Here is a 20,740-nt window from a genome sequence, read left to right as displayed (position 1 = left end):
TTGAATACTTTAAGGGCCTTTTTTAAAAAAAAATCTGTTCAATAAGATCCGTAATGAAAATCAATTAAAAAAGCAATCGAAAGACGTAGGTACCAATACTAAATGTACAGTGCGCTGGTGTCCACGCCCAGCACGTGGCCATACCACGAGATGAGGTCACACTGACCTATATTATAAGTGATCCTTCTATTTTCTATGAGCATCACCACAAGTGCTTGGCGGTTTATGTCTCAGGCGGTTTATATCTCAGGTTGAATCTATCACATGCTGTAGGACCAGCTCGACATTAACGTCTTTAAACCACAGCTAGATCCTGATCTTAAGATGTTACGAGGAAGCTGCAGCTGCTGATGTCATGGAGGAGTCTCTTGTCAGGCTTGATGGTGTCGGACTAAGGTTACTTCTTCATTATTTGAGGATTAAAAAGATCTCTGAGTTTTGGCTCTGCGACATCCTGGAGAAGTCGGAAACTGTGACTGGTTATTATAGGGAGTACAGTGACATTATACTGTAATTACAGCCTTACAGGAGTCATTGTATTGTGTTCTTAACCACTTCTGGATGTCAGTGGATAAAAGACATTGTGGATGTCTTCTGGTTTCTACTTGTCGACCAGCAATTAATTTTTATAGGTAATAAAGTAGCACTAACAGCACTCATACTGACGTCTTTGTGTGCCTTGAGTTTCTCTTTGTTTTAGAGGTCCCCTGTGTACCAGTCATGTGGTCCCCCCCATGTACTGGTCATGGGGTCACCCCTGTGTACCAAGCAAGAGGTCACCTCTATGTATGAGTCATGTGGTCTCTCTTGTGTACCAGTCTTGAGGTCCGTCCCCCTCTGTACTGGTCATGTGATTCCCCCCCCCTCGTGTACCAGTCGTGTGGTCCCCTCTGTGTAGCAGTCATGAGGTTCCCCCCCCCCCCCCTGTACTGGTCAAGTGTTCCCCCTCCCCCTCGTGTACCGGTCGTGTGGTCCCCTCTGTGTGGCGGTCATGAGGTTCCCCCCCTGTACTGGTCATGTGGTCCCCCCCTCGTGTACCGGTCGTGTGGTCTCCTCTGTGTAGCGGTCATGAGGTCCCCTTTGTGTACTGGTCATGAGGTCCTCCCCCCCCTGTGTACTGGTCTTGTGGTTCCCCCTTGTATACCAGTTTTGAGGTCCCCCCCCCCCCCCGTGTACTGGTCATGTGGTCCCCTTTGTGTAGCAGTCATAAGGTCCCCCCTCTGTGTACAGCTTATGTGGTACCCCTGTTATGTGCAGGCTGAGGCACATGGTGGCCCCATTCAACATCATGGAGCAATAGCAAAGAACCTAGGGGTTCTTCATTTCCATCTTCTTCTCCTGCAGATCGTCACCACTGTTTTTGTCTTTGTTGTCTTCACAGGTGGACAAGTACCTCTACCACATGCGCCTCTGCGATGAGACGCTCCGGGATGTATCAAACAGATTTAGCAAGCAGATGGAGAAAGGACTTGGGGCAGAAACCAACCCCACCGCCTGTGTGAAGATGCTGCCCACCTTCGTACGGTCCACACCTGATGGAACAGGTAAGGGAAACATTGTGAGAAGTAAAATGTAATAATGTGATGAAAATGATCTGGGATATGTTACTACCAGGGGAAGTATTCATTTAAAGAAGTCCGGCGATTGCTAAAAGCCATCAGCCTGCAGGGGGAAGGGGGAAACAGATGGCAATAAGGCACTTACCTCTCTACCTGTGTGTGGTATTGCAATTCAGCTCCATTCACCTTAATGCAACTGAGCTGCAAAATCCCCACCCAACCTGGGGACTAGATTAGTTCTGTTTCTGGAGGAAAGTGGCCATGTTTTTCTAATGCTGGACAACCCCTTTAAGGTAAACAATTAGATGATACATCCAGCTCTATCTGAGAACAGTATATGATAGAAGAAGCAGAGCTCTGCTATATATGGTTTATAGGATTAAAGGAGTAAATCTGGACAGGACTCCTAGGAGAGACAGTGAGAGTCCTGCTGCCCCGCCCACATTCATTGATTGACAGCTTTCCTTCTATCAGTGCATGTACAGAGAAAGCTGACAATCAGCCTATGTGGGAGAGTTATGGTGCGTTTAGTTGTAACGATTATCGTGCGAATTTGCGCGATAACGATCGAATTCTAACGATAATCGTACGTGTAAACGCATCGAACGATCAAACGGCGAACGAGACATCGTTCGTTTTGATCTTTCAACATGTCATCAAATCGTCCGTCGGTCGCGAAAAATTCGCCGATCGTTCCGTGTAAACAGTCGTCGCGCTATAGTCCGGCCGCCCGGCCCCCCGCTCGCAGCCTGACCCCCCCCCCCCCCGCGCTTATCCGCAGCCCCCTGCGCCGGCTGCAAGGCAGCACTGATTGGAATCAGAGCGGCGGCGGCAGGTGGCGATGAGAGCGGCTGGGGTGGCGATCCAGCCGGCGCGGGGGGCTGCGGATGAGCGGGGGGCCGGGCTGTGGGCGCGCGATCGCAAAACGATTTTTCCGTATGATATATCGTACCGTCTAAACGCTGATCGTTATGATAAAAAAAAACTTTACTTCGACATCGTTAATCGTACGATCGGGCCAATTATCGTTTCGTGTAAACGCACCATAAGGCTCTGTTCACTGTTTAACACCTGTCCAGCAGATCCAAAGATCTCAGACATATACATCAGGGTTTGCGGGATGGAGTAGCAGAGATTACCACACTATTCCATCCAGCTGGATCCTGTGCAGTATACATTTCTTTTAACCTGGGTCCCTATGTATGACAAATGCTTTAGCTGACCAGGTATGATGGGAGTTGTAGTTGTGCAACAGCTAGAGAGCCAAGGTTCCCTACCCCTGTGTTGTATATTTTGGGCATCCCCCCCCAAAGTATACATCTAATGGACACTGTATACTTGTATGTAAATCAGAGGGTTCAGAGCGAGGTATCTGTCAGCAGAACACATCTTAGCTGCCAGCAGTCTTATCAGTGCGGCCACCTTATGGTTTGCCCAGCTCTATCCTATCATACGTGGTTGTGAGATGTTCCTGGAACAGTTTCTATACATATGATTTATATAGCATTGCAGGGTGACTCCTATATAGAGGGTGCATGGCAGGGTGCCTCCTATATAGTTACAAGCTTTAATAAGAGCCATGAGTATGAGACATGCCACAGCCTGACATCTTGGCAGCTGTCTCGATTATGCAAGCACAAGAATGTCTCTGGGCAGCGAAACTCTGTCTCTTATAAAAACATGTCTTTGTGCTAAAACACTGCAGGGACTGTAGTGAGCGACTCTCAACCACGCTGGCATAGCGTGTGGCTGCCACGTTGATAAGATATCCTGCTATCACAGCCTCATATCATGTTATTGCCCTTGTAAAGGACATCGGAGTGTTTACTAGAGCTGTCTAAAGGCCCTATTCCACGGGTCGTTTAGAGGAGCAATATTGTTCGTATTCAGCCGATAACGGCCGCTACGAACGATATTCGTCCCGTGGAATAGAGTGCAACGATCAGCCGACATCGTTCATGTCGGCTGATCGTTGCAGTCGCTTGTTTTTCAACATGTTGAAAAACAAGCGACTGATATAGCAGCGATCTGCTGCCGTCTCTCCGTTGAATAGGACCGTCGGCAGCAGATGCTGCTATATCCTATGGGCTGCCCGGACGATCAGCGATCCCCCGGGCAGCCCCCCCAGCAGCTCCCCGCCGCCCCTCCAGCACTCACCCGCTTGCTGACGCCGCGTTGAATAGCGGCGGCAGCGAGCGGGGAACGAGGAGCAAACGAGCGCTAATAGCGCTCGTTTGCTCCTACAAACGACTCGTGGAATAGGGGCATAAGTGTGTTAGACCGGGGTAATGTTTATTATTGTAGGATCTGGAGAAAGACTCAGTGGGGGCATGTTGTTACAAAATTTATATAGGTAAGAGTTTCCTTAAAGGGATGATGGGAATTGTAGTTTTGCAAAAGATGGAGGGCCGGGAGTTTGACCCCCCTGATGTAGAAGGAACAAAGCTGTCTCTCTAGCGCCATCTACTGGAGGCATCTACTTGACTCTTGCAATTTGACCAGATTGAGAGAGAAACCAAGATTTCTCTTCTATCGGGAGATAGTGGAGGAAAAACAGGAGCATAGTCAGATTGATCCAAAGCAATATTAGCATTACATTCTTATTCTTATCTTAATATTAACCTATTTCTATCCTGTACGGCTACAAACCACTAACTATACGAACTTTAATTTATTTTTACATTTCTTTTCATTTACCTTTTAGAGGTTAAAGTATTACTGTCACTTTAAAAAAAAAACTTTTGACATATAAAAACCTTTGATCAGTTTGAGTCTGGGAGTTCAGACCCCTATGATCCCATGATTGCTATATAGAGCCAGGAGAAGTCCATGGCTGAGTGCTTAAGCCCTTGGCACAAATGCATCAGTTTTTTCATTAGATTTTTTGCATAAAATAGATAAAAAAAAACAGACTGAAAAAATGCAGTGTAAACACAGCCTTAGTGTCTTCACTACAACATTTGTAATACACAAGGACATATGAAATGAAAATGTATGATCTGAGCAATCGCTTTAATGGGAATCTGTTATCACTTTCATGCTGCCTGAATCAAAGTGGTCCCCACCAGCTCGTCCCCAACGCGCTGGCCTTGATTGATGGATATACAGGACATACAGGAAGAGAGAGCTAGCAGTCAAGGCTAGTGGGACAAGGCCACCCAGATGGCTTGTGGTTCAGGCAGAATGAAAGTCATGACAAGTTCCCTTTAAATCAGAATCTCTAACAGTGGAATGAATAATCCTGTTCTCAGATCATGTATCAACCAGTCTTATATCTCTCTCAATACTCAAAGATGTTAAGTGCAATTTCCTCCTCGTGTTGGATCCCTGTGCAGATCGGGCATGAACAAGCTGGAACCCGCACTGCCTGATAACCTATTGTAGCAAACAAATCCTTCCTTCTGATCTAAATGCAAATCACAGATACCATAGTGCAGACCACAGGACAATCCAAGCAAGTTCTTTTTTATTTACACACCAAACGTGCAAAAAAACACCGCACTAACAGCGCTTCACAATGTAACATCCCCCAGTCAGCTGGCACACCCTACGGGTTTCACTGCTTACGGCTTCATCTGGGGCCTATTTGCCATTAGTCCACATCATTTTGAGGAGAGTCTCACAGAATTTAGTATTCTAGAAGCTGACACTGGGGTAATGCTGTTATGTAACTGCCAGCTGATTGTTATGTGAGTGCTTGTTTAGTATGAGCCGCCATGTTTCCGCTCCACAGCTGTGCACATAAAGGAGCAGGTCGGGTTATTGGGTTCCTTTGTATTGACACAGGTTGGACTCCCATTGTTTAAACACTTCAGGCAGGTGTAATGTATGATCTCCTGAAGAAAGAGCTGGGCCTGACGTAGAAGTGGGACGTCAATCCACCCGGACAATGGTTTATATCACGGCAGATCACAGGACTAGCTATGTAAACATATATAGACAGATGATAGATATAGCATAAATATGAGATACCTAGATAGATGATAGATAAATAAATAGATATGAGAACAATAGATATTATATACTGGTATGTATTAGATAGACCAAACATGGTGTAAAGTGAAACTGGCTCAGTTGCCCCTAGCAACCAATCAGATTCCACCTTTCATTCCTCACAGACTCTTTGGAAAATGAAAGGTGGAATCTGATTGGTTGCTAGGGGCAACTGAGCCAGTTTTACTTTAGACCATGTTTGATAAATCTCCCCCAAGATGTATATATATGAGACCGATAGATATTTGATGTATGTTAGATATTAGATGATACTCTACCCCGTCAATATGAAAGGCGACAACCGCCCAATGCCTCGCTTCTGTGTCTACATATAAAAGTAGTGGCAGTGAGCAGTATTACTTTTGCTTCTTGCCAATATCCGCCTAGAGGCAAACACTGTAATGGATTACACATGGACACCGCTATAATTCCGCTACATATGGATCTCATCTAAATTCTACCTTTAACCTACTTACATAAATCACTAGGTCATGTATAAAAACTAGGACAGAGAAAAGGAGGACTTAGTGACCGATGGGATCCTGCTTGTCATTACCACAGCAGTGATATTAGGCTAGGTCCACACTACGTTTTTTCAATCCATTTTTTGCAAAAAAACGGATGCAACTGTGTGCATCCGTTTTTCCATTAACTTCCATTATAAAAAAAAAAAAAAAAAAAGGATCAAAACAGATGGTTGACACATGGTTGACCACGTTTTTGTGTCCGTAAAAAAAAACTGATCCGTTTTGATCCGGTTTTTTTAATAATGGAAGTCAATGGAAAAACAGATGCAGACAGTTGCATCCGTTTTTTATCAGTTTTTTGCAAAAAACGGATTGCAAAAATGTAGTGTTAACCCAGCCTTAGGTAAACACGAATCCTTTTGTCCCTGTCTAATAAGGGATATTCCCATCCCTGCTAATATAGTTATACTTGTAGGACTCGTCTTGTAAATACAATCATTTAACAATCTTGTCACCTTCTCCTGATATGGCTGCTCGTGTCCTCCCATTGTTGACAGCTTGTTGTCTAGGTTGCCGACTACCACTCTGCTTTAAAAACATAGAGCATATAGCAGCCAGAGCATTGCTTTTAGAGCAGAGTGGTGGTCTGTAACCTAGACAATGAGCTGTCAACAATGGGAGGGAAAGAGGAGCCATATCAGGTTGATAAATGAACAGATTTAACTTGTCGAGTCCTACAATCATAACTATGATAGTGGAGATGGGAATACCCATTTAGTTCTGAACAGTGAGTACAGTTTCATCACACTTTTGCCATATCATAGTGACAAATCAGTCATTTTCATGGTGGAGACTCAGGTGCAGAGATCCACAATGACTGAGCAGAAGTCTTGTATACCTTAGCTTCCATTGTGTATACTCTGCTCTCTTTAAAAAGTGACTTGTCACTATAACAGATCAAAACTTTGATGACGTTATAGTATGTGTGTTATTATAGGCCCCTATAGATAGGTACTACAGTCACATGGCTCACACACCCTCTAGGCGGTGGAGGCCTCAGGGCTGGATTACGTAAGCAGGTTTTTCTGTTAAGTAACTAGGAAAAGTCACCTGTGACATATACTTGACTAGCAAGTAATATTAGTGTTAGCATTAGCATTAGAACAACGTGGCAAGTTTTTTCCTCTTTTCTCTGGCATTTTGGAAGGTCTAACTGGCTTCTGATGTCTATACAATGCTAACCTTTGACTTAAAGGGGTACTCTGGGCAAAATGTGTTTTTAACTATGTTGTTACATAAAGAAAGTTATACAAATCCCTAATATACACTAATTATGGGAAATGCACATATTCTGCAATTTCCCTCACTTTAGTAGGTCAGGCAGGCTCACTTCCTCAAAAACAAATGTGACGTCACGTCTCAAGTGTATGCAGCAGCAGGGGGTGCATGTAGAAGTATAGAAAGGGAATAGACGTCTATTCTCCATCCCTCCCTGGGCTGGTAATGTCCCACCCCCCTGCCCGGTTCTATTATACTTGCTGCAGTGGCTCACCCCAACTAGCTGCCCCCTCTGAGCCCATCTCTCCCCTGGCCCGTCCCCTGCAGGAGCACTCACCCGCTGCCCCGTTCCGGCGGGGTGAGAGCTCCTGCACCTACCCCCAACTTGCCGCCCCTCATCTGAGCACTGTGCCCTGTCCTTTGCACAAGCGCTCACCCGCCACCCTTCGGGGTGAGCGCTCATGCACCTCCTCCCCCGAGTCTGCTCCCCTCCATCACAGCCCGCCACCTGGCCCCGTGCAGAGCGCTCACCCGCCGCCCCGTCCCGGCGGGCTGAGCGCTTATGCACCTCTTCCCAAGCAGCTGCACCTTCTCCCAAGCAGCTTTCTTCACCGTGCACGGAACCGGGCGGCCGGGTGAGCGCTGAGACTGGCTCAGATTGCTTCATCTCAGCGCTCACCCGGCTGCCCGGTTCCATGCACGGTGAAGCAAGCTTCTTGGGAAGAGGTGCATAAGCGCTCAGCCCGCCGGGACGGGGCAGGCTGTCTCTCTTTGGCTGCCCAGGAATAATGGGAATTCTAGACAGGGCCACTTTTACCAGAGGGCAAATGGTACACGTGCACCGGGCCCACTGGTTAAAGGGGCCCACCCTGAGCAGGGCCAGCCTTTGCTCTGTGCAACCAGTGCGGTCGCACAGGGCTCCGACCGACAGCCTGTGACATCCATGGTGCCCCCTGCAGCCCCCCCCCCCCTCTGCACTGTAACCACCTTTGTTCTATTGCCACCTATAGATATTTACCTGTGAGTCAGTGTTCCCCAACCTGTGGCTCTCTAGCTGTTGCACAACTACAACTCCCAGCATGCCTTACATGCCAGCCTTACACAAGGTTTTATAATGGATGCTCATGTGCTGTATAGTATTAAAGGGGTACTTTGGCAAAAATCTTTTTCTTTCAAATCAACTGGTTTCAGAAAGTAATATAGATTTGTATTTTACTTCTATTTAAAAATCTCAAGTCTTCCAGTCCTTATCAGCTGCTGTATGTCCTGCAGGAAATGGTGTTCTCTTTCCAGTCTGACACAGTGCTCTCCTCTCGCTGCCACCTCTCTCCGAGACAGGAACTCTCCAGAGCAGTTGCAAATCCCCATAGAAAACCTCTCCTGCTCTGGACAGTTCCTGTCACGGAAAGAAGCGGCAGCAGAAAGCACTGTGTCAAACTGGAGAGAATATACCACTTCCTTCAGGACATACAGCAGCTGATAAGTACTGGAACTCTGGAGATTTTTAAATAAAAGTAAAATTACAAATCTACATAACATCCTGAAACCAGTTGATTTGAAAGAAAAAGATTTTCGCCGCAGTACCCCTTTAACAAGTAAAATGATAAAATCTGGAGATATTCCTAGAAACCGTGTGTCGTGGGTGGAATTCACCAATTCATTTGCAGAGAATAGGGGAGAAGGGTTTTGTACATTTTGTTTGAAAGCTTTGAAATAGATATATCCGGTGCGATCAACAAATGTTTCCACGCAGCAACCTGCCTTTAAAGGGGTTAAACCCGCTGGCACTGTTGTGGGTATGGCCGTCTCATTGTATGAGCACAATGGTTCTGGGCTGTGTAATCCTGCACAATGCAGCCAGCACAGCAGAATCATTGCCTGGTGTAGAGGGCTCAGAGAGGTCATCCCAGGTCTCCTAGGCCGTACCACTCAGATGCATCGGAATCCCACTACCAGAGACATTGCCCCACTTTTTATACCAGCAAGTTGGCACGCAGGCCACTTGTTACATTACTGTTGAGGATCGATTAGTACATTTCCATGGAGGCTCCATTATATAACTGCTCAATGGGGATGGGTGAACTTAGTCTACTTCAATAACTCTATATACAGTTATATTACCGAATGCAAGAAGCTGCAGGAGACAATGGGTGACTCTCCAACCTGTAGAGGTGGGGTTCTTCTCTAAAAGAATGCATGAGGTTATGTTCACACATACATCCATGAACCCCCCTTATTATAAGACATTTTGTCACTAATCCTAGCCCAGAGACCTGTCATTCCCTATCTGGGTTGATATTTAAAGGGGTTGGCCAGGGGTTAGTTTTGTACTAGGGCAGGGGTAGGGAACCTTGGCTCTCCACTCCTATCATGCCTGGACAGCCAAAGCCAGCCAGGCAGATTCTTCTCAATCTACATGGACCTTTATCGGGATCGCACTATCCCTGCGACTTTATTTTGAATCCCTTGAAAGTTTGGACTCTACCTCTGCACATGGTCTCAGTGGTTTCAGGTCTCTACCTGTTCTTATATGCAGTTCCTCTTTTCTCTAAAGCTCATAATGCTAAGTGTCAGCTTGGGTGATGTGGAAATTTCTTTTTTTTTTCTTCTCGTCTTTAGAAGATGGAGAGTTCCTGGCTTTGGACTTGGGAGGAACCAATTTTCGAGTCTTGAGGGTAAAAGTATGTGACAATGGAATGAAGAAGGTGGAGATGGAGAACCAGATTTATGCCATCCCAGAAGACCTGATGAGGGGCAGTGGATCACAGGTAAGGCCTTGTCCACACTACGGTTAGACCCTTTATTGGTAGTTCCATCAGGTTTTATAGGAAGAACAACATGTTCCACTCTTCTTCCCATTGAAAGGACTGACCTTATGCTGGAACCTGATGGACTACATATAAGTCATGGGGGTCCATTAGGCATAGTTTGTATCCATGTATATAAGACAATAGATGTGTATATACACTATGCACCCCCACCCCCAATATGTAGGATGAACTTGGCAGGGGTGGCTGGAAGTCATGCAGAATGGAGGCAGCTTTAGAATTTGCCCTCCTCAGCATTCCCGCTGCTCCTGGACGCCGCACGCCGTTCCCCTTTACACACAAGTAGAACTTTTCTGCCAGCGAGTGATTTCAGGAATAATAACACACCCGCTCCATTACAATAACTTGCACAATCCCAGCTCCGCTGTGCCCGGCTCCTGCCATCGTTAATGCTGTCAGTCACTTTGACGTGTTTTGTCCTTGGCTTGGCAAAGAAAACAGTGAAATAAAAAGTGCCTAGCCTGATATTACTGAGCAAGCTCACAAATCCAGCTGTCCGGCAGTGTCTACAGTCAGAGGGTGTTCTATTATGTACTGTATATGAGCCCAGTATTATGTACTGTATATGAGCCCAGGATTACGGACTGTATATGAGCCCAGGATTACGGACTGTATATGAGCCCAGGATTACGGACTGTATATGAGCCCAGGATTACGGACTGTATATGAGCCCAGGATTACGGACTGTATATGAGCCCAGGATTACGGACTGTATATGAGCCCAGGATTACGGACTGTATATGAGCCCAGGATTACGGACTGTATATGAGCCCAGGATTACGGACTGTATATGAGCCCAAGATTACGGACTGTATATGAGCCCAGGATTACGGATTGTATATGAGCCCAGGATTACGGACTGTATATGTACATGTTGGAGACTTAAGTGTTCAAATCCCCATTGATCACTAGGATGAGTTGGGAAAGAAGCGTGTAGCTGAGCACTTCTCTCTCTGTTCTCTGCGACAGTCCCATAGACTTACATTGGGAGTCCGTCTCGGTCAATTGGCACAAAGCTGAGAGAGAGCGCTCTGAGGCTATGTTCACACATCATCAAAATTATGGAAGTTTTTGTTGGCCGGCCATTTTTTAACAACAAATAATGGCTGTTATTTTTAAATATATGAAGGCCATTGTAAAAAAACGGCTGTAATTTCAATGGTGTGTGAACATAGCCTTAGGGTGCAAACACACAGGACGTATATGCAGCGAGTTTCTCGCTGCGTAAACGCAGTGAAACTTGCTGCATTTCCCATCCCTGTGTAGTCAATGACAGGCAAAATCGCAGCCGGGATGAACATCCCTGCTGCAAGTTTGTCTGCAGCCCGCCCTTTTAACCCCCTGGCCGCCGGAGCGTATACTTTACCTGATCCCGGCTCCGGCGGTTCCCGGTGTCTTCAGCAAGCCGGAGCGGGGACCAGGTAAAGTATATGCTCCAGCCAGCCGCCGCCCGCAGCCTCCTTAACACATCCTGCAGCCCCGATCGTCCCCACGAGCGCCCGATCGCCCGCCCGCAGCCCTGATCGGGGCTGCTGGGGGGGGGGCGATCGGGGCTGCTGGGGGGGGGGGGGGGGGCGATCGGGGCTGCTGGGGGGGGGGGGGGGGGGGGGGCGATCGGGGCTGCTGGGGGGGGGGGGGGGCGATCGGGGCTGCTGGGGGGGGGGGGGGGCGATCAGGGCTGCCAGGCGGGCGAGGGGATGATCGGGGCTGCAGGGTGTGTTAAGGACTGGCAGCGGCTGGCCGGAGCATATACTTTACCTGGTCCCCGCTCCGGCTTGCTGAAGACATCGGAAACCGCCGGAGCCGGGATCAGGTAAAGTACACGCTCCGCCGGCCGGGGGGTCAAAAGGGCGGGTTGCAGACAAACTCGCAGCAGGGGTGAACATTTTGCCTGCCATTGACTACACAGGGACGGGATATGCAGCGAGTTTCACTGCGTTTACGCAGCGAGAAACTCGCTGCATATACGTCCTGTGTGTTTGCACCCGGGGGCTGGGTTCACACTATGTATATTTGAGGCTGTATTTGGTCCTCATGTCAGGTCCTTATAGCAGCCAAAACCAGGAGTGGATTGAAAACACAGAAAGGCTCTGTTCACACAATGTTGAAATTGAGTGGATGGCCGCCATATAACGGTAAATAACTTCCATTATTTCAATACAACAGCCACTGTTTTAAAATAACAGCACATATTTGCCATTAAATGGCGGCCATCCACTCAATTTCAACATTGTGTGAACAGATCCTTTCTGTTTTTTCAATCCACTCCTTGTTTTGGTTGCTATACAGCCTCAAACATACAGCCTCAAATATACGTAGTGTGAACATAGCCAAAGTGTGCATTTTCCTCAGTAATAAATACATTCACCTAAGTAATAGTACCAAGCTATATATACATTCACCTCAGTAATAGTACCAAGCTATACATACATTCACCTCAGTAATATTACCAAGCTATATATACATTTACCACAGTAATGGTACCAAGCTATATATACATTTATCTTAGTAATAGTACCAAGCTATATATACATTTACCTCAGTAATAGAAAATCATCCGGCTATCACCTATGGGTAGTAGCACAAATACTTTGCTTTTATTTAGCCTAAACCGTGAATGGATACTAAAGGAGGTAAACTTTCTGCCTCCCTTCTTTATTTTGGATCCGGTCCCAGTAAGAACAAGTCCTATGGGAGAAGCACAGGTTAATAGGGCTTCCCACCACATTGGCGTCAATGCCAGCACTCTCAGCATGTCTGCTTGCATAGTGGCTGCAGCTGGCAATGGTTTGCTTTAGCTGTGGATATAAACGTCTCCTAGCCAGGAGTTATATGAGGTCAGACAAGTTTCTGCTTCTTATTTTACACTTTTCTTCTCCAGCTGTTTGACCACATCGCTGAATGCCTGGCCAACTTCATGGACAAGCTGCACATCAAGGACAAGACGTTGCCCTTAGGATTCACTTTCTCCTTCCCCTGCCACCAGACAAAACTGGACGAGGTGAGTGCAGAATGACAGGCACCTCTTTACCATGTGCCATGGAAGGGCAGGTTATATATCATGCTGGCAGCCTGTAATCAGCTTGTTCCATGAAAAGGGCGATGACAGATAAAGCCATCCCAGGCTTTGTTGATTGACAGTTCCTATGGCTAGGAGCAGTTGTCGCCTGATCTTTCCCAAGCATTCGGAATTGTCATGTCCCATGACCTCGTTCCTTATTATATAACTTAGGTACACTATAGACCTTACATAAGCATATTCTGGATAAGACATATACAGGAATAGCAATGCAAAAGTCATACATTGCCCTTTAACCATGTGCACTAAATACATGGGGTTCTTGATCCCAGTATAAGAGGATGTAGAGATCCTTTATTGCATTTGACCCATACATATATAGATAGATATTGATATATGTTATTTTCCCACAATCATGATCTCTCTAATAATCTTTCTACAGAGCATCTTGGTGAACTGGACTAAGGGATTCAAGTCCTCCGGTGTGGAAGGAAAAGATGTGGTTACTCTGTTAAGGAAAGCCATTAAGAAACGTGGGGTGAGCAGAAATTATATATTACCCATCTGTTTATAGGTCCTATGTGATTTATATATGCAGGAAATGTTGTTTTCTTTTCAGTCTGACACAGTGCCACCTCTGCCTGTGACAGGAACTGTCCAGAGCAGTACCAAATCCCCATAGAAAACCTCTTCTGCTCTGGACAGTTCCTGACACGGACAAAGGTGGCAGCAGAGAGCACTGTGTCAGACTGGAAAGAATACACAACTTCCTGCAGGACATACAGCAGCTGATAAGTACTGAAAGACTGGAGATTTTGTAATCAAAGTAAATTACAAATCTCTATAACTTTATGACACCCATTGATTTGAAAGAAAAAGATTTTCGCTGGATAACCCCTGTAATAATGCAGGCTGAGATGGTGAATGACAAGTGATTGCTGCCGTGCCATCCATTTAGCTGCCTATTCATACCAGTGCATGGACCACCCCTTGATCCACACTTTCTGTATTGTTAATCGACACTTTTCTTTCTGTTCTTCCAAAGCCGCCGCTACTACTGAAACAGAATATTCCCCTCTTCTTGTTCTAGGATTTTGATATCGATATTGTTGCTGTAGTAAATGACACAGTGGGCACAATGATGACCTGTGGATATGACGACCATAACTGTGAGATAGGACTTATTATTGGTAAGTATAATATATATTATTGGTATATGGACATCTATACATCTGGTATAATCTCATCAGTATTTCTGGGTTTTATTTCCCCCCAGGTACTGGTACCAATGCCTGCTACATGGAAGACCTGCGTCACATAGACCTTGTAGAAGGGGATGAGGGGCGTATGTGTGTTAATATGGAGTGGGGAGCTTTTGGGGATGATGGATCATTGGATGACATCAGGACTGAGTTTGATCGAGAAATTGACATGGGATCCTTAAACCCCGGGAAACAATTGTAAGTATTTCTATGTAGCCACCTTCCAGTCTCTGCTTCTTGTATACTTTCAGCTCCTCACCTTTTCCAAAATATGCTTGGATTTCAACAACAGTCCTTTCATTCGTATCACAAATCAATAACACCAGAGGCTATGCTCTGACATACACTGATTTGGAGCTCCCGGCATCATAATGAATCATGATGCCAGGAGTTCTGTGATTCCCATCCATGCACGGACTGTAGCCACGGGCCGTGTGAATGCCCCCTAAGACTGATCAGTGGGAAGCAGTGTGATCTCCAGTCTCATACACCTTACCTGCCTGGAGCATAGAGAGATAAGATAGAAGTATGTGCAGCTGATCTATAGGCTCACAGAGGATTGCCAGGACTGGATAAACTTGTAGCAGTCCCACAGCTGTAAGACGTGTTTGGTCTGTTCAGGTTTCCAGCCTTCAGACATTAGCAAAAATTCTTCCATTTATTGGTAGCAAACAGAAACCTTGGAAATGCTAAGAAATGTAAACTCCAAGTATAGCAGCCAGTCGCTGCAGCCGGAGAACTTGTGATTGTGTCTTTATCATGTGACTGTCTCGCATCGATTCCAGGGACAGCCTGTTCTGCAAGTTGTGTCATTCTGCTCCTCCATTGTGCAAGTCCATTGTTCTCCCTCAGTATCAGATTGTGAAATAAGTCTCGCCCTAGCTATATGATTTACATTAGAGTCAGCCTATGGTGTAACATACAAATGTGTGTGAATAGACCCTGAAATGGACACTTATCTGCTGCACTTTGGCTAAGCTAAAGTTTTTTTTTTTCGCTGTATAAATCTTTTATGTAACACTATGGTTGGCAGAGTTTCAGTATAAAAATGCCATGTCCAGATGCAGCAGTAGTTTTAGTGTTCTTGCATAAGAGCCAAAACTCCATCCCTGTGTGCCAGAGCAGAGTTTTAAAATTACAACATTGCCACCTGCTGGTTGTATTGGGTAATGACATGTCTAATCCTATACTTCAATGTTCCCCCCCATATTAGAGCTTATACCCGCGTCCCGGGCTCTGCGCATGGGAAACGCCTGTAATGGAGTGTTTCCCTGCCCGGCATGATGTATCAATATCATGCCGGGAACAGGGGAAATGTTTGAATCTCTGTGGCACTGTAATGACATTGCTGCACAGCTCTATCGCTACAGTTCTGCAGAGATTCAGTTTCCCCGCTCCAGGTATGATATTGAAACATCATGCCGAGCAGGCAAGCACTCCATTACATTTCTCCGTCTGTAACCTCTGTAATATATGGGACATGGGAATAAGCCCTAAGGCCTCATTCACACATTCAGTAAATCTTCAGGACCATATATTCTGTCCGTAATCGCCGTCCACAATCGGCAAAACAAAAACGTCCATAGTGCATCTGCAATAATAATTAAATTAATCTGTATTTTATGTGACCAATAAGGTTGTAGTATCTGTAACGTCCACAAAAAATGCTGATCCCATAGACTTCTATTAGCTGATTGTTCTGCAGTTATGGTCCACACTGGGACATGTCCTTTTTTTGCTGATCTGTAAGACTACGGATAATGTGAATAGCCCAATAGAAGCTGTTCCTAATCTACAACTCCTATTATGCCCTTACATACTGGATATTGTAATGACCAAGGTGTCTTACGCAGAGGATCTTTTATTAGCTGTGTTACCTACCATAGAATAGGTAGACGCTACTGACATGCAGTTCTTACCCATCTAATGGTGACCGTCTCTTTCAGGTTTGAAAAGATGATCAGCGGGATGTATATGGGTGAGCTTGTGCGTCTCATCCTAGTCAAGATGGCAAAGGAAGATCTGCTCTTCGGCGGGAGGATCACAGCTGATCTTTTGACCACCGGACATTTTGAAACCCGCTTTGTCTCCGAGATTGAAAAGTAAGAGTTTTAAACCAAAAGTTTTGATCACTTTCTCTTCTCTCTGTGCTATGTGGCCAGCACAAACTCCCAATGTAAGTCAATGGATTATTCTCAGCCACATAGAGCAGGGAGAGAAGCACTCTGTCTCACACTTCTCTCCCCGCTCATTCTGGCAATCGATGAACACCCAGACCCTGACCAATATCTGCCTTGTAAAGGGTTTAGCTCTACGCTCTCAATTATTATTTTATAAAATATTATATTTCATATTATATTCTTTATACGTCTACTCACTCGCCACATTCTCCTGCACTTACAGAGACAAAGAAGGGATCAAAACAGCCCATCAGATCCTAAGCAAGCTGGGGCTGGAGCCCTCACATGAGGATTGTGTGGCCACGCATCGGATCTGTCAGATCGTCTCGTCTCGGTCTGCCAACCTTTGTGCCGCCACGCTCGCTGCTGTCCTGAGACGCATCCGAGAGAACAAAGGGGTGGAGCGGCTGAGGTCAACGGTTGGGGTAGACGGCTCCGTCTATAAGAATCACCCACAGTAAGTCAGTGAGAATAGTCTGGATTAAGGAGTCATAATGAACCTTCTTGTTTTCTGGATAGAGGATAGACGTAACCATATCCTGATACTGAAGAATTTGTTATATTCCTAATAAGCCGCCCAAGATCTCAGACATACCTACAGCATTTTCCTTGATTTCTTTAGCTTTGCACGGCTCCTTCAGAAGACTGTCCGCAGACTGGTGCCCGATTGTGACATCCGATTCATCCGATCAGAGGACGGCAGCGGTAAAGGAGCCGCCATGGTGACCGCTGTAGCCCACCGCTTGGCAAACCAGCGGCGTGAACGGATAAAGACACTTGAAGCCCTCAACCTTAGCACCGAGCAACTTCTAGAAATTAAGAGGATTATGAGAGTTGAGATGGAGAGAGGCCTGAACAAAGCAAGCCATGAGGAGGCCACAGTCAAGATGCTGCCGACGTATGTGAGGTCAACCCCTGATGGTACAGGTAAGAGGAGGTCTCCGATGACCTTGTTAAGAAAATTTTGTCAAAATTTTTTTACTGACTGATTTCAGGGGTTCTTATGGTTATATTAACATAAGCTATCCAGATATTCTAGAAAACTCTTTAATACTTGGACCAAGCCATTATGATATACCGTATCCTGACAGCATCACTTTGTAATCTTTCAGAGAGAGGCGACTTCTTGGCATTGGATCTGGGGGGCACAAATTTCCGCGTTCTCCTGGTTCGTGTCCGCAACGGTATGAGACGTGGGGTGGAAATGCACAACAAGATCTACACCATCCCCCAGGATATCATGATAGGAACCGGAGAGGAGGTGAGAACTGCTGAATATTGGGACCCCATATGCAAATATACTGTAATAAGTCCATAGATAATTCAGGCTATATAATTCTGTAATCCTGATATATTTCCTTATGTGTTATAAATAATTGACTGTATTTTATCCGTCATTCATTGCAGCTGTTTGACCACATAGTTCACTGCATTGCTGATTTCCTGGAATACATGGGCATGAAAGGAGTCTCTTTGCCCCTTGGCTTCACCTTTTCCTTCCCGTGCCATCAGAACAGCCTGGATGAGGTAATTGGAGGGGATCGTAGTATTTTCTGATTGGTTGTAATCCATAATCTGGTCACTGGTCTTAAACTGTTTTCTGTACTTATCATGAGTCCAATATTCACTTAAAGGGGTTTTCCCATTAAGATCTATCCCCTGTCCACGGTATAGGGGATAACTGTATGATTGATGGGTGTCCAATTACTAGGATGGCCTTACAGTTTTTATAATATGGAATTGAGTCTTCTGTCAGAGTGCACCACCGCTCCATTCATTCTCTATGGTAGCTGCTGGAGATCACGCTTGGCTATCTTCAATAACTCCCATAAAGAATGAGTAGAGCGGTGGTGGTGTGCATTTGTGGCTGATGCTCCACTGCAATTTGGAGAATTGGATCCATGTTCTTAAGATTCCAGATTATCCCGACAGTTGGACCCCCACAATCATACACTTACCCACCATGCTTTGCATAGTGGACAAGTCTTAACTGTGGAAATCCAAAAAAGTCCAGTGATCACAGCTTCTAAAATCCAATCTGATCTTTATTTGGGCATTACAAAAACATAAAAAACAAAAACAAATATGCTAAAAAAACACGCCAACTGTGGAAACCCTTTTAAGAGAGCCCAACACGTCCAGTCCCCCCACATACATACTCTCAGCTTGGCAGAGCCGGCATGTATACTAAATGGGGAGAAGGGAGGAAGCTACTGCCAGACACCCCTAGTGGCGGTGTATCCACCTGGAGAGGATTGGACATGAAGAAATGTAGCAACTGGAGGGTTATCCAGGTTTAGTAAAACATAGCTGCTTTCTTTTGTCTTGTGTGTATTGCAACTAAAGGCCCTATCACACAAGTGATAGGGCCTTTAGCTGGGTGTAATAGCTAGGTGTAATAGCTACTGTTGAAAGGCAACGATCAGCCGATATGAGCAATGTCGGCTGATCGTTGTCTTTTCAACATGTTGAAAAATTTGTGAACAATGATGACTGTCTGCTGGCCGTCGCACCTTGTAAAAGAAGCAGCAACCGCAAACTACCATCATCTCCTATGGGCTTTCAGATGATCTAAAGCCCCTCCTGCAGCTCCCCGTGGCACCCTCACTCTTACCCACTCGCCTGTGCTGGGAATGAGGAGCAAGCGAGCGCTGACCTGATTGGCCCAAGTAATAGCGTCTTTATTGAACTGGTGCTAATGTGAATGGAACTAGTGTGTCTGAAAGAAACCAGCTATGTCTTTCTAGTGGTGGATAACCCCTTTAACCCCTCATACTCCTGACATCTTTCTTTAGGGGGAAACTCTTCCTCAACTATATTTTTCTGCTTTAAAGACTATAGCTTGCCATACACATTATTGTCAACTCAATCCACCAGTATCAATCAGAGGGGCCAACCAACTAATGTGACATTAGTTGGTTGGCCCCTCTGATTGATACTGGCGGATTCAGCTGACCATAATGTGTATGGCAAGCTATAGTCTTTAAAGCAGAAAAATAAAGTTAAAGAAGAGCTGCACATCCTTATGACCTGTTTCTAAGGTTTACGATTATTCAAGCTCCTTCCTCAGAGCCTTATCCTGTCGTGTTCAGTAGCTTCGTACAGTAATCGCTGCGGATTAGACAGACTTTAAAGTGATCAGAGATTTTCCTTAAGTTCCAGTAGTTCAGTTAAGTTCATCTGAACACAGAAAGTGAGTAGGGGTCTAGCTGTGTATTATAGCTGGAAATGATATGGATATTATGGAGGAGCATCTTAGTGACTCTCTTAAAGTGTTGCTGCTCTAGTATTATTCCTGCTTATAGTCCATCCTGCAGATTTCCGATCCCAGACTGAAGCTTGTGTGTATGTTTCCCCATAGGGCATTCTCCTGAAGTGGACCAAAGGGTTCAGAGCATCTGGATGTGAAGGGGAAGATGTTGTAAATCTCCTAAAAGAAGCCATCCACAGACGGGAGGTGGGTATTCATTCTGCTTTACTCCATATAGTGCACTATTTATTCCTTTATTATGTTAGGCCAGGGTAGGGAACATTGACTCTACAGCTGTTGCAAAACTACAACTCCCATCAAACCTGGACAGCCAAATCTTAAGGGGGGGAGACAACTTCACAAAAAAATTTTTCTTTCAAATCAACTGGTGCCAAAAAGTGCCAGAGATTTGTAATGTAATGTTATATATAAAAAAAAAAATCTCAAGTAGTCCAGTACTTATCAGCTGCTGTATGTCCTGCAAGAGAGGTTTTCTATGGGGATTTGAGGTGTCAGCAGAGAGCATTGTGTCAGACTGGAAAGAATACACCACTATCTGTTGGACATACAGCAGCTGATAAGTACTGGAAGACTTGAGATTTTTAAATAGAAGAAGATTACAAATTTCTGGCACTTTGTGGCATTAGTTGATTTAACCCCTAGACGACCCTGGACGTAGGGTTACGTCATGGAAGTCTGTCCCCAGACGACCCATGACGTAACCTTACGTCATGGGTGTTATTCCCGCTATGAAGCGCGCTCCGGAGCGGAGCGCGCTTCATAGGAGGTGGGGGCCGGCTGCAGTGAGCAGCCGGGACCTCACCGGTAATGACACGCTGCAGCGATCGCGCTGCCGCGTGTCATTAACCCCTTAAACGCCGTGTGACTGCGGGGGTCCCGATCG

At 45.7% G+C, this 20,740-nt stretch overlaps 1 protein-coding gene across 3 annotated transcripts in view; it reads left to right on the top strand.

Annotated features, from left to right (window-relative positions):
* Positions 1-20,740, top strand: part of LOC138765714 (hexokinase-2) — a 34,788-nt gene that overhangs the window by 6,653 nt on the left and 7,395 nt on the right. For 2 of the 3 annotated variants that reach the window (XM_069942724.1, XM_069942742.1), the window contains exons 2-13: positions 1,382-1,544; positions 9,917-10,065; positions 13,007-13,126; positions 13,587-13,682; positions 14,235-14,334; positions 14,421-14,604; positions 16,353-16,508; positions 16,810-17,043; positions 17,209-17,513; positions 17,699-17,847; positions 17,994-18,113; positions 19,948-20,043. In XM_069942724.1, the coding sequence (XP_069798825.1) occupies positions 1,382-1,544; positions 9,917-10,065; positions 13,007-13,126; positions 13,587-13,682; positions 14,235-14,334; positions 14,421-14,604; positions 16,353-16,508; positions 16,810-17,043; positions 17,209-17,513; positions 17,699-17,847; positions 17,994-18,113; positions 19,948-20,043 (1,872 nt within the window). Of the gene's footprint in view, positions 1-549; positions 633-1,381; positions 1,545-9,916; positions 10,066-13,006; positions 13,127-13,586; positions 13,683-14,234; positions 14,335-14,420; positions 14,605-16,352; positions 16,509-16,809; positions 17,044-17,208; positions 17,514-17,698; positions 17,848-17,993; positions 18,114-19,947; positions 20,044-20,740 lie in introns of those variants that run through there. The other variant, XM_069942734.1, reaches the window with a different exon arrangement.

This window comes from Dendropsophus ebraccatus, chromosome 1 (assembly GCF_027789765.1).
Source record: "Dendropsophus ebraccatus isolate aDenEbr1 chromosome 1, aDenEbr1.pat, whole genome shotgun sequence".
Classification (NCBI taxonomy): domain Eukaryota; kingdom Metazoa; phylum Chordata; class Amphibia; order Anura; family Hylidae; genus Dendropsophus; species Dendropsophus ebraccatus.
The sequence above is the reverse complement of the archived record's forward strand: the minus strand, read 5'-3'. Positions and strand labels throughout refer to the sequence as shown.